The sequence below is a fragment of the Plasmodium gaboni genome, chromosome 7 (genome assembly GCF_001602025.1).
Source record: "Plasmodium gaboni strain SY75 chromosome 7, whole genome shotgun sequence".
Lineage (NCBI taxonomy): Eukaryota > Apicomplexa > Aconoidasida > Haemosporida > Plasmodiidae > Plasmodium > Plasmodium gaboni.
In genome coordinates, this window is record NC_031487.1 from 567,423 (window position 1) to 581,517 (window position 14,095).

The 14,095-nt window shown below is 19.3% G+C and overlaps 1 protein-coding gene across 1 annotated transcript, besides 1 other annotated feature; it reads right to left on the bottom strand.

Moving 5' to 3' along the window:
• Positions 1–654: 654 nt before the first annotated feature.
• PGSY75_0718100 (exported serine/threonine protein kinase) lies at positions 655–9,159 on the bottom strand (the record flags this gene model as incomplete). The annotated part of the gene is made up of 2 exons (XM_018785023.1): positions 655–6,778; positions 6,920–9,159. 2 exons carry the CDS (start codon positions 9,157–9,159, stop codon positions 655–657), a joined length of 8,364 nt encoding a protein of 2,787 aa, XP_018642524.1.
• Positions 9,160–13,562: 4,403 nt separating this feature from the next.
• Positions 13,563–14,095: a sequence feature (interrupted by gap~centromere).

Genomic DNA, 14,095 nt, shown 5'->3' on the forward strand with positions numbered 1-14,095 from the left:
ATTATATATATTAAAATATATATATATATATATATGTAATTACATATAAGGTGTTTATACATATGTAGTATTTAATGGGTCTATAATAATAATATAAAATTATTATATATTATATTATATAATTTTATTTATTTATTTTTATTATGTGTGTCCGATATTTTGAACAAAGCTTTATTTTATTTCTATTTTTTTTTTTTTTTTTGTTTTTTCCCTCTCATTTTACTTGTTAAAAATAAAAAAATATATAAAATGTTATATAAAAAATGATAAGACAGGTTCATTTTTTACATATTCCATTTTTTTCTCGTCTCTCACGTGAAATCTTTGTAGAAAAATATATTAAAATGTATGACATATTATATATATATGTATATATTTATGTATGTATTTTTTTTTTCTTTCAGGAAGTTGAAAAGTTTGAACACAAAAATAATTTAATAATTTCTTCTTTCAAAGATACATAATATATATATTGTAATAATATACAAATGAACATATTATATTCAAGGATCACTAAGCAAAAAAATGATAATATAAAAAGTTCATATAAAAAAATACCTACTATATGTTTATAAAACATTTGGTAAGGATATATATATATATATATATATATGCATGTATGTATGTATGTTCTTTATATTATGATTAAATGTTTTATAGGATGGTAATAAAAATTTTTCGTAATATAAGTTGTTTACCTATTAAATGAGAAACATACGGAGTACATAAAAAGTCATTTGAACATTTAAGAATATCTTTAATTTTAAGAATATTATTTAAGACAATATCTTCATCAAACCAAAAGATAATTTCTTTTCTTCTTAAAATATTTTTTTCTCTTAAACAAATAAGCTTGATATAATCAGGTACATATGGATGATTAAAATAAATATGTAGAGGTCCAGTATACCAAGCATGTAAAATTTTATATGGTAATGAATAATAATATATTGGTTTAAAATAAAAATTAGCAAAATTTTTATTTCGAAATGTTTTTTCATCACACAATGGTAAAGATAAATGTTCAAATGGTAAATGTATATTCATAAATATATCTAAATTTTTAAATTCTTCAAAAATAGAACAATTATTTAAAAAGTAATATATATTATTACATATATTACTTAAATATAACATTGGTAATTTAATTTTTTTTTTCTGATCACATATAATATTTTTTTTACTTAGTTGGAAATTTAATATTAAATTTTCTAAATTCTTAATTTTATTTATTATTTGTTTATAATTTAAACAATTCTTTATGTCCTTACACATGCCACATTTCTTTTTCATATTCTTAATAATAATTTCATACATTAAAATTATATATTTAATAGTTTTATTATTATTTATTTGGTTAACTATTTTTGTATTAAAAACATCACTTTTTTTATGCTTTAAAATATTATTACTACTACTACTATTATTATTATTATTATTATTACTATTACTGTCATTTGTAGTATCAATAGTATAAGTGTTATCAATATTATGACAATATTCTTTTGAATTTTTCTTGTGTAAGTTCATTTTGTTTGTAATCATTTCCAATGGTATAGAACATTTTTGCAGTTTTAATTTAAAATCTGGTTGAATATTTTTTTTATTATCTTCTTTATTTACATCATCCAACTTCTTTCTCAAATCTTGGAAGAAAGGTCTACTTATATAATTTTTTTCTTTCTTTTCTTGTTTGTAATTTTTTAACAAAGTACTACAAAAGTTTTCATCTTCAAATAATTTAACATATTTTTCATGATTATTTTCTTTAATAATATTATGAATTTTTTCACTATGTTCAGAAAAAAAATCATGTCCAAGAATTTCACAAGCTAATAATCTTTCGGATGGTACATAGTTCAATAGATTAGTTAATAGATCCCAATATTCATCACTATAATTTAATGGTAATTCATATTTATTAAAACATTTTTTTATTTTTTTCAATCTATTATAAAAATCATCATGACATATATCTTTTAATATAGAAGCTAAATATTTATTTGTTAGTCTACTATACCAATAATCTTTATTTTGATTCATATTATCATTCTGAACATTCATTTTTAATTCTTTTATATAATTTTCTTTTTCTTTTTTATTTCTAAATTTAAATATACCTGAACCAATGTTCTTTATGGTTAATTCAACTCTTGCAAAAGAGTGAATTTCATTACATCTTTTATATGCTATATTATTATTCATTAATAAAAGTGGTAATAAAATACATCTTCTCATGTTTTCCTCGTTTAAAAATCTTCTATAAATTTTATAATAATATACATATTCGTTTTTCATTTTAATGAACTTGTCATTCTTTATATATTGTTTGTATTTTAATATTAATGATTTATAATGTTGAGTAAATGATTCTGAATTTTCCATAAAAATCTTTAAATCATCTTTTTTCAATGTATTAAGGTATATGTCGTTTTTTTTGGATACTATACCAACAGTATTAGAGCACATATCGGTATTATTTGGTGTATTTTTATTACAACTCTTTTCATGAGCTTTTTTATTCTCTTTATTTGTTTCATCTGCGATAGTAAAAATATTATTATTATTATTATTATTATGTGTATGATTTTTTTTATGCTTTTCATCCATATTATATGCATTATCCTTATTAATTTCACTACTATTATTTTTATTTTTACTTTCTTTAGTATCAATGTTTGTATACGTATGCACATTATTTTTGATAAGTTCATTTTGTATTATGTCATCACCCCATTTTAAACTTACAATGTCATAATAATTCATAATATATTTTATATAGAACATTTCGTCATCATTTAAAACATCTAAATCATTTAAGATAATATTATTAATGGTCTCAACGTCTTCATTAAATAAATTATCCTCTTCATTGTAGTTATCCATAATCATATATTCATATGAATTTACACCACATTTTGCCAGATCTGCTAGAATTATACCTAATGACCAACTATCACATCTGACATCAAAGGGTACGTATTCAGTGGATGCAGATGGGTTATTACTATTGCTATAATTACTAGTATTGCTACTGTTCATATTACTAGGTTCATCTGGGATATTTAAATTTTCACTCATATCATTTTTATTTTTATAATTTTTATAATTTTTACAATTTTTACAATTTGTTCCATTAGTTTCGTTATCCATATTGATCTTTTTACAACTAAGAGTATTTTTTGATACATTTTTTTCATCGTCTTCATTATTATATTTTTTATTATAATCATTTAAGAGATTAAAATTTATATTACAATTGATATTTAATATTTTAAAATTATCCATGGAAGGTTTAACAGAAATTGCTGGTTTTTGTAATTCTTCAAATCTTTTTTCAATATTACCAAAATTTTGTTCATAAAAATAAATCAATTTATTATATTTGGATTGCCTATAATTACCATTATGATCATAACACAAACCTTCAGGTGCCATAGTATAAACAGTACCTTGGAAATATGATGATAACTGATTTTTAAATTCATATTTCCATTGATTTAATAAAGTTTTATATACACTCATAAAGTTTTTTGAATTTTCCAAATAATATGTAGCATATTCCATAGCTGAACAACCAAAATCAGATATACATAAATGCCATTTTAATGGATTATATATATTATATGAATCTGTAAATACCAAAATATTCTGTAATTTTATATCAGTTAAACGTACGATATTAGATTGATAACATGTTTGAATAAAACTTATACCACTTGCTATTTGAAAAAATAAAAACTTACATTCTGATTCAGTTAAACCACAATTATATTCTTTAATATTTTCATATATATAATCAAATTCTGGATCTTTTATTTCAATAGTACTATTATTTAATTTCATTTTTATATTTTTTAACTTTTTATAACATAAACCTATACATTCAAAGTTATATAAACTCTCAAAACAATTATATTTTCTTCCAAACAAAATATGAATTAATTTTAATATTTTATTTATCTTTTTTTTTTTTTCATATTCTTTTTTCCTATGATATATTAAATTTTGTAATAATTTTCTTAAATCTCCAGTAGCACAATGCATTAATATTTCATAATTCTGTTTATCTTTTAAATGTCCAATTTTTGTACTTAATGGTTTCATAACATTGCAATTAAAATGACATAATAATTCTTGTTCTCTTAAAAATTGAAACTCATTACCTTTTCTACTTATATCTATTTCTTTTACTGCTAATTCAAAATATCTTTTCTTATGACAACATACGCAATTATCTAACTTGTTATTTAACATCAAATCGGATTCTAAAATAGCCAATTCCTTTTCATTGGGTTTGGTCATATAATTATTTATTGATTTTTCAATTTCTTTGTTTTTCTCATTTTGCACATTTTGTACCTTTTTTGTTTCTTTTGTTATTTCTTCATATTTCTCATCATCCGTTTGGCCCTTTAATTCTAAATAATAATCATTCCAATAACTAGAATAATCTGAATCAGAAGCTACATCATATTTGTCTATAAGATATCTTAAACCCTTTTTCATATGACATGTGTGTGTTAACACTTTAAGAAAATTTACATCATTTATTTTATCCATATAAAATTTTAAATACTCATTATTTAAATCTACATTATATAAAACTTTTCTAACACTTCCAAAAGATCCTTTACCAACAAAATTATCAATATAATTAATACAACCTATATTTGACCATATTTTCTTTTTCCTATTAATTATGATATCCATAGTTCCATCTGTTGAAGAATATAATTCTCTTGGAAAATCTTTCGCACTATTTTTATTATCGAAATTATCAGAAAAATTACTATTAAGAATATTTTCATCAATACCTGATTTTGCAATATTATGATACATATCTTTATTTGTGTTTTTAGCAACACGTAAGGCTTTCTTATTATCTAATATATATTCTTTTTCATGTATTTTATTTTCTATATTTAAATAATTCAATTCTTTTTTTAATGCAACATCATTATGAGACACATGTTCCACCATATTTTTCATATTATAATCATCATTTATAACGTTTACAGAATATAGCATTTTTTCATTATTTGTGTATTCAATTTGTTCTCCTGTTTTCTTCTTTTCATTTAAATTATTTGTACATTCAACTGTTTCACTTACTAATTTATTTTTATCGTTATTAATATTTTCTGCGTTACCGTTTAAAAGTATAATATTGTTTTCTTTAATATTATCTTCACAATCTTTACAATCTGTATTATTCTTATTCTTATTCTTATTCTCATCATCATTATTATTATTATTATCATCGTAATTATGCTTGTTATTATTGGTGTTCCTTTCCATCTCTTCGGACTCTTCTTGAACTTTCATTTTTTTTTCTGTCATGTGTTCATGTGTATTATCTTTACCCCGATCATTTTTCTCATCTGTGCATTTTGTTTTTTTCCTTTTTCTCCTGTTTCTTTCATTTGTTATAGCATTAACCTTTCCTTTGGTTTTTTGCTTATCTGATTTTATACTTTCATCAGAATTATCTAATTTTATTTCTTCTAAATTATTTTCCTTAAATGGTTGATTTTCATCATTTTCTATATTTTCTTTATTTATTATTTCATTTAACTCTTTTATATTATCTAATTCTACATTTTCTTCATTCTTATCATTTTCCATTTCTCTTGAATTATCACAAATATCTGTTGAACTTTTTTTTTGTTCGTCCATATTTTTCATGTTTCTCTTACGATTATTTCTTTGTGATATTTTGTTTAATTGCTTATTATGCACATTTTTATTTATTCTCTGTTTTTCATTGTACGAGCGTTTATACCTGGATCGTGTTTGTATGAATCTTCTACTGTGTACCCTCTCTTGACTGTTAGGTTCCTCAACATTTTTATCATCTGAATTTTTATCATCTGAATTTTTGTCATCTGAGTTTTTGTCATCTGAATTTTTGTCATCTGAGTTTTTGTCATCTGAGTTTTTGTCATCTGAGTTTTTGTCCTCATTTTCTTTTGTAACATTTTCCTCTTCAATATTATTTTCTTCTACATTCGTCTGTTCCATATCCTTGTCTTTTAAATTTTTGCCTTCCTCATCTTTCCTTTCTTCGTGTTTTTTATTTTTATTTTTATTTTTATTATTTCCTTTTCTTCTTCGACTTCTTCCATTTTTACTAAATAACTTTTTATTAGCACAATTCACAATATTTTCTTGCTCTTGCTCTTTCTCTTGATTTTGATTCGTTTCCTCTTTGTTTTCATCTGTACATAAGAATTCCATCATATTTTCATCATCTTTTAAACTACTTTTTATTTCATTAGTATCTATTTCCTTTGTAATTTGTTCATTTACATTGCTATCTATATCTTCTATTATGTGATAACATGTTTCTTTAGAATTATTCATTTGTTGCACAGTTTGTTTTGACTCCTTTTTATTTCTTAAATTAATCGTATTATTAGGAATTGTATTTTTATTCAAAATAAAATCGTATTTCGATAAAGATTGGCTATTAGCTTCTGTGGTTTTACCACCACCAACTCCTTCTAAACCTTTTTTTCTTGCTCTTGATCTCAATCTATCTTTAATTGTTTCAGATTTATTCAACTCAGTACAAATGTCATCTTGTGTATTAATTTCTCGTGTTTTTCTTCTTCTATTTGTAAAGGATTCATTTTGTATTTTGTCGTTTACACTTGGAAAATCAATCATTTGTCTTAAAACATTGCTACTTCGTTTACTTACTACTATTTGTTTATCATGATTATTCTTTATTGTACTTATGTCCATATTTTGAGTTATGTTTTCATGTGAACACCTATAAAAAAAAAAAATATATATATGTATATATATATTGATTAGTTAATATTTATTTTTATGATTTTAATTATTTATTATCATTATTTTGTTTTTTGTTTTTTGTTTTTTTTTCATATATTATAGTCTTTTTATATTATACATTTTATTTTTTTCTTCATTAATATTATTATAGTTTTGCATGCTACTATTGCATATGTTTTGTTGGTTAGTAATTATTTCATTAAATTTTACAGAGTCATTGGTTTGCATATTTTTCGCATAAGATTGTTGATTTTCTAGTTTCTGTTGAAACATTAAATAATAGTTATTTAATAAATACGCTTCTTGTGTTTTTTTTATTTGTTCCTCTTGCGTATGTTTTATAACATTATCATTTTTTATTTTCTCTTTATCTTTTTGCATATGTTCAGAAGAATGGATATTATCGAATACTTGTTTTTCGTTATGGATATTATGAGGTGAAGATAAAATCAATGGGTTTAATTTTTCTGATAAAGAATTCATATTTTCATTATTTAATGTATCATCTTTTGAAGAAGCAATTGAATTTTTGTTTTTTCTATTATTATATTCCATATGGTTTGATATAAAATTGTTTGAAACAAAGTTCTTCAAATTGACGTTACTTGAAATGAAATTCTTTGAATTCGCGTTGTTAGGAATTGGATGATCTGGAAAAAAGTTATTAGAAGTCAAACTCTTTAGAAACAAATTACTTGACATATTATTTGAAATGAAGCTATTTGGCAAGTTGCTTGAAATAAAATTGCTAGACATATTATTTGACATATTGTTTGGTATATTATTTGACATAATGTCTGGTATGTTATTGGACATAATGTTTTGTATCTTATTGGACATAGTATTTGGTATATTATTTAACATATTACTAGACATGTTACTTGACATATTACTAGACATATTATTTAAAATGTTCTTTGGTAAATTATTTAACATGTTGCTTGGAATATTGTTTGATATATTATTTGACATATTATTTGATATATTATTTGACATATTATTTGATATATTATTTGACATATTATTTCTCATATTATTTAACATATTGTTTGGCATATTATTTAACATATTGTTTGGCATATTATTTGACATATTATTTGGCATATTATTTGACATATTATTTGGCATATTACTTAACACATTCTTTGACATATTATTTGGCATATTACTTAACATATCATTAGATACCATATTATTTAAAGTATATTTGTTTGATAAACTTTTTAATAGCAAGTTACTTAAGATTATATTGTTTGATATTCCATCGTTTGATATCATATGGTTCGATGGAATATTGCTTGACGCCATATTATTTGGTATCATACTGCTTGAAAGCATGTTGTTTAACGCAATATTATTTGGTATCATATTATTAGATAAAATATTGTTTGAATGTACACTATTTGATGTAATATGATTAGGTTTCATATTATTTGAAAGGATATTATAAGGAACTGTCGAATAATCTCTTTTATGTCTTTTATATTTCGATTTTTCATGTGAACAAATGGATATGCCAGAGTCTTGAAAATTTATTTTATTGATTTCATTTAAATTAAGATCATTAATTTTTAAGTTATTCATATTGGTCTTTTGCATCAGATTTATAATATCCGAACCCCATTGCCCATTATTATAATTCATTGGATTCGAATTCATTGCACATGGTGCTGTTAGGTTACTATTATAAACATTAGAGTCCATATTAACAGAACTAGATGCGTTAGGAAAGTTCATGGAAATTTTAGTATAATCATTTTTATGTAATCTGGAAACATCTGATGAATATCTCTGATTTTCTGAAGAATTTGAAGTATTTAAGATACCTGTTCTACTACCTATACAGGGTTTATGTTGGTAATAATCGGAATATTTCATATGATTACAATATGAAGAATTCATATTTTGTACTTTCGTATTGTCTAATGTATTCGATTTAAAACCATATGAATTGATTTCATTACATATGTTATTAAAGTTGTATAAATTATTCAGGTTCATTGTATTCGATTCTATAGAACTCAAATTACTTTGTTTTGTTATGTCATTACTACTATCATCGTTTATATACTTGTTAAAGTTCATAATATTATTATTTGATGAATATACATTTACATTATGTGAACTTATTGGATTTGAAACATTGTGATAATAATTCGGATTTAATGCCATATTTGATAAATTAGAACATAGATTTTTTTCTTTTCTATAATTTATTATCTCATTTCTTTTGTTATCATAGCTTTCTATTTCTACATTGGTTGAATGAATCTCTTTTATCGTTGCGCATTTTTCCATATTCATATTCGACTTAATTTGTTTATTAGAGTCTTGTGTTTTACCCTTTCTATTATTCATAGCTTTTGATATTTTTTCTTTAAAAAAAAAAAAAAATATATATAATATTTATGTACCCTCCAACTTTTTATAATAATAAAATATAAGACATATAGATATATAATATCTATCTATATCTATATCTATATATATATATATATATATATAATATACTAGAAAAAAAAAAAGCAAAAAAATTATATTACACAATGCAATAAATGTAATTAGGAAAATTTATATGTTTTTTCTTATGATTTATCTTTAATATTATGAAAAAAAAAAATGTACTATATTTTTTATGTTATATATTATTTATAACTTTCTTAAGAATGCTTTTTTTTTTTTTTTTTTTTTTTTTTTTTCGCATTTTTTTTTTTTTTTTTTTTTTTTTTTTTTTTTTTTTTATTTTTTTTTTTTTTTTTTTTTTTTTTTTTTTTTTTTTCTTTCTTCTTTCCTTCTAGGATTGGATTTAATTTAAATATGAAATATATTTTTTGTTAAACAATATATCTTAAAACGTTTTTTGGAATGTTCTATCCCCTTCTTAATGATAATAATTTTTTAGGTGTAAAAAAAAAAAAGGTTTGATAAAATGAAATTCAAAACTTTATATAAATGGATACAATTATATTATAATATTGTATGTTTCAGCAAGGAACATATGTGATCTTTATTTTTTGTTTTATTCAAATATCTATCATTATCTAATATTTTCCATTTTTAAATAAACCCTTAAAACTATGGTTCACATACATATAAATGACACTTCAACTTATATATAAGAATTAACTGTTTTTAAAATACTTTCTTAAAGTATATATTAAAAATAATACTAAATAAACATATTATATTTTATTTGTTTCTTAATAGGCTTTTCATTAAATATCATTGAAAATAAAATAATATATAAAAGTATCACTGTATTATTTATTTAAAAAATATAATAATATAAAAATCCTTTCTTTTATATAATACGTTCAGGAATGTTTTACTTTATTATATATTATGTATATATATATATATATTTTTTTTTTTCAATTCTAATATTAGTCTTTTAAATAAAAATTCTTATATTGATCATAAAAAAAAAAAAAATTAAAATTAAATAGTATAAATTTTATTCTATTAAAAGAATGATATATGTCCTTATATAATTTTAAAATTTAGTAACTGAAAATAATGTATTCTTTATTATAAAAATAAGATATAAGAATAATTGTTAATAATATATTTATTAAAAAATTGTAATTTCTTAAAGAGACAACTTTACACATCTTTTTAAAAAAATAAGAATCTCTAGGTCGTATTTTTATTTATTCATATTTATTTTATTTTGGGTCATTTACATAATATTAAAGGTATAATGATTCCATAATACCTTAAACCCTTATATATACATATTTCTTTATTATTGGGATTAATTTTTATATTATATATTAATTTTTTTTTGCGTGTGTGTATAAACTTTTCTAGGATTTCTAATTTTTTTTTTTGCATTTTTTAGAAATATCTCTGACTTTTAAATGACATAATGATTTTAGGTTCGTATTATTTATTTTATAATTTTATGATTATACTCATTTTATTTTATCATGTATTTTCCTATAAAAACTCTCTTCTGCTTTCAAGAATTTATTTTTCTCATTTTATTTAAGAATTAAATTGAAAAAACTAAGCAGATATTTGCAAGTGATTGTGAAATTTTAATATGTTTTTTTTTTTATATAATTGTATACTTTCATGTATATTTTTTTATAGCATGGTAAAAAATATATTATTATTTATATTTATTTACTTCTCTATATTTCTAAAGTGAAATTTATATAGTAAAAAACGAAAAATATTTAAAATATTTATATACCTAAACCTATATACTATTATATATAATTTCTTATTTATTATATATTTAAGTAATTGTTTTTATGAAAATATATAATCCTAATAAAATGCTTCTTTTTTTAATTTTCTTTTTATATTATAAAAAAAAAATATATAGATGTATATAATGTGTAAAACACCTCAAATTTTTTTTCAAAATTTTTCTAAAACTCAATATTCTAAATGTTATATTTAACGTATGATCTTATTTTATATGTATTTAAGAATACCTTCAAAATTATTATTTTGTTATTATTATTATTATTATTATATATATATATTTATATTTTTTTTGTGAAAGAATATCAAAATTTTGTTTTTTTTTATTATTAAAGAAAAAAAGAGAGTTACCTAAATTTGTGTTTTTTATTGTTATAAGGCTTTACATGCATAAAACTTTTTAAAAGCATATAATTAATCCAATTTTAAATTAATTATAGATATAGTGAATGAAGAATAAAAATATATATTTTTTTTTAAATAATTGAAATACACATTTCTCTAAATTGTAGCCTCTTTGAAAAAACAATGAAGGAAATGTAAGAAAATACTAATATAAGCTTAGGAAAGTATTTATGAATTATTGAAATAAAATGAATAATGTGTCTATTTTCATTATATTCATAATATAATAATTCTATATTATTAAAATAAAAATTTTAATATCAAATAGTTTATTAAAATATAATTATATAAATGTTGAATACACAATAAAGGTTCAAAATAATAAAAGGAAAATTTTTTTATTATTTAAAAACATACCATTTTATAATGCCTTTTTAATAGTTGTCAAAAAGACATATCCTATTAATGTTCATTTTTAAAAGTAAATATATTATATTTATAATTAACTTTAACATAAATAAAGAAAAATTAGATATTACTATTAAACAAATATTATGTTATATATATGTAGATACGTATGTGCAACTTTTTTTTTTTTCAATTTATATAGATTTAATTGTTTTAAGCTTAAATTAGTATATTTGTTAAATTGAAAATATGTAGTTTTTATAAATTCTATTTTGATTATTATCATTTTTTTAAAACATAAAAATATTTTTGAATTTTTGGAAATTCATATTAATATTAATTTTATTAATATAAAAGCATATGGGAAGAAAATAATGCATATATAATTTTAAAAATATTAAAAATAATATAACAATTTCTTATTTTTATCATAAATTATATATATTTTTTTTATGTTCAGTTCGTTGCTCATTTCACGTTTAACATATATTATATGCAGTTAAATATGTTTGTGAATTCTTTTTAAAGATATATGTAATAAATTTGTACTCTTCCTTCATAAATTATTTTTATCACAAAAATTCATAAGTTCTTTATACTCCATGTGTTTTTTTTTTTGTGTATTTTGTTTAAAAGGAAAAATTCTTCAAATGTTTTCATAAAATTATTTATATTTATATTTATATTAATTTTCAATAGTGATAATTAATACACAATATGTTATAGCTGTATATGAAATTCAATTTATTAGATAATTAATATTTTCCTTATGTATAATACTATCAATAAAAAAAAACATGAATATTTTTAATCATTTAGTACATTCCACTTTTTTAAATATCCTTGTGTTTCACATAGTTCAAAAAAAATTGTCTTTATTTTTTTCGTAACATTAAAAATATAATAAAAAATTCCTTCTTATGTATATATCATCATTTCCACAATATAAATACATATATATTATGTAAAAACTTTTTTTTGATTTATAGTATTTTAAAAAAATCTTTTTATGTAAAACTGAAGAAACACTTGCTATTTTGGTAGTAAATCAATATAAATTGTACCATTAAATCTATAATCACAAGGTTTCATTTTGTCATTTATTTATAAAATTAACATTACATATTTACTGCATAACTTCTTGTATTTATCATATGTGGAAAAGACAAAAATATTTCTTTATTAATCATGTGTTTACTCTTTTATATTGAAAAAAAAAAAAAAATGATATTCTCTAATAGTGAGAAGTGTACCTTATATAAAATATATGTTAATTCATTTTTGATAAATAAAAAAAAGTTCTTAAACCTGATAGTTCAGAAAATATTACTATAGTAATATAACTCATTCTAAATAAGCTATAAAAATATATGAATATCATTTATTCATTTATTTAAACAAAATCAAAGAAAAAAAAATTTTAAATATTCTTCCATTTCTTATATAATTAATATCTTAACAATATGTTTTTTGTATTTTCTAATATAGATAGAATGTAAATAATGTTCGTTTCTTTTTTTGGGAAGAAACATAATATGAGTGTAAAAAAGGAAAATAATAAAATGTAACATTTCCTTTCAAACAATTACAAAATAAGACTCCTATTTTTATGAATATATAAAAAAAATATTTTCTTCTATATATTATATTCTATAAATTATATTTACACATATTCTAAATATGTTTTTTTTCTGTAAAATATAAATATGATTCTGTATATAATATTTCATAAAATATATTTATTAAATAATAATTTAAACTTTATTTATTTTTTCTTAAACTTTATATATTTTATAATCTATAATAAATTATATTAAATTTAAATAAAATATTTTAATATATAATAAATATTATAATAAAATATATATATTATATAAATAAAATATTGTATTTATTTTAATTATATTTAAAATTAATTTTATTATTTAATTAATAATATTTAAAAATATATATAATAATTTAATAAAAATATTATAATAATTATATAATAAAATAAATAAATATTAAATTTATATATTATATTTATATTATATAAAATGTCTATAAATATTTAATTATATTTTTTTAAATATTAATTTAAATACTTTATATTTATTAATAATATTTTAAAATAAAATTAATTAAATATATTTATTATTATTAATATATATGATATAATAGTTATTATATTTAAAATAAAATATTTATTTTTAATTTATTAATTATCATTTAATATATTATATATATATATATTTATTTATTTATTTATTTTTAATTTAATTTAATTAAATTAATATATATATATTATATATATATTTAAAATAATTAATTATAATATTATTTTTTT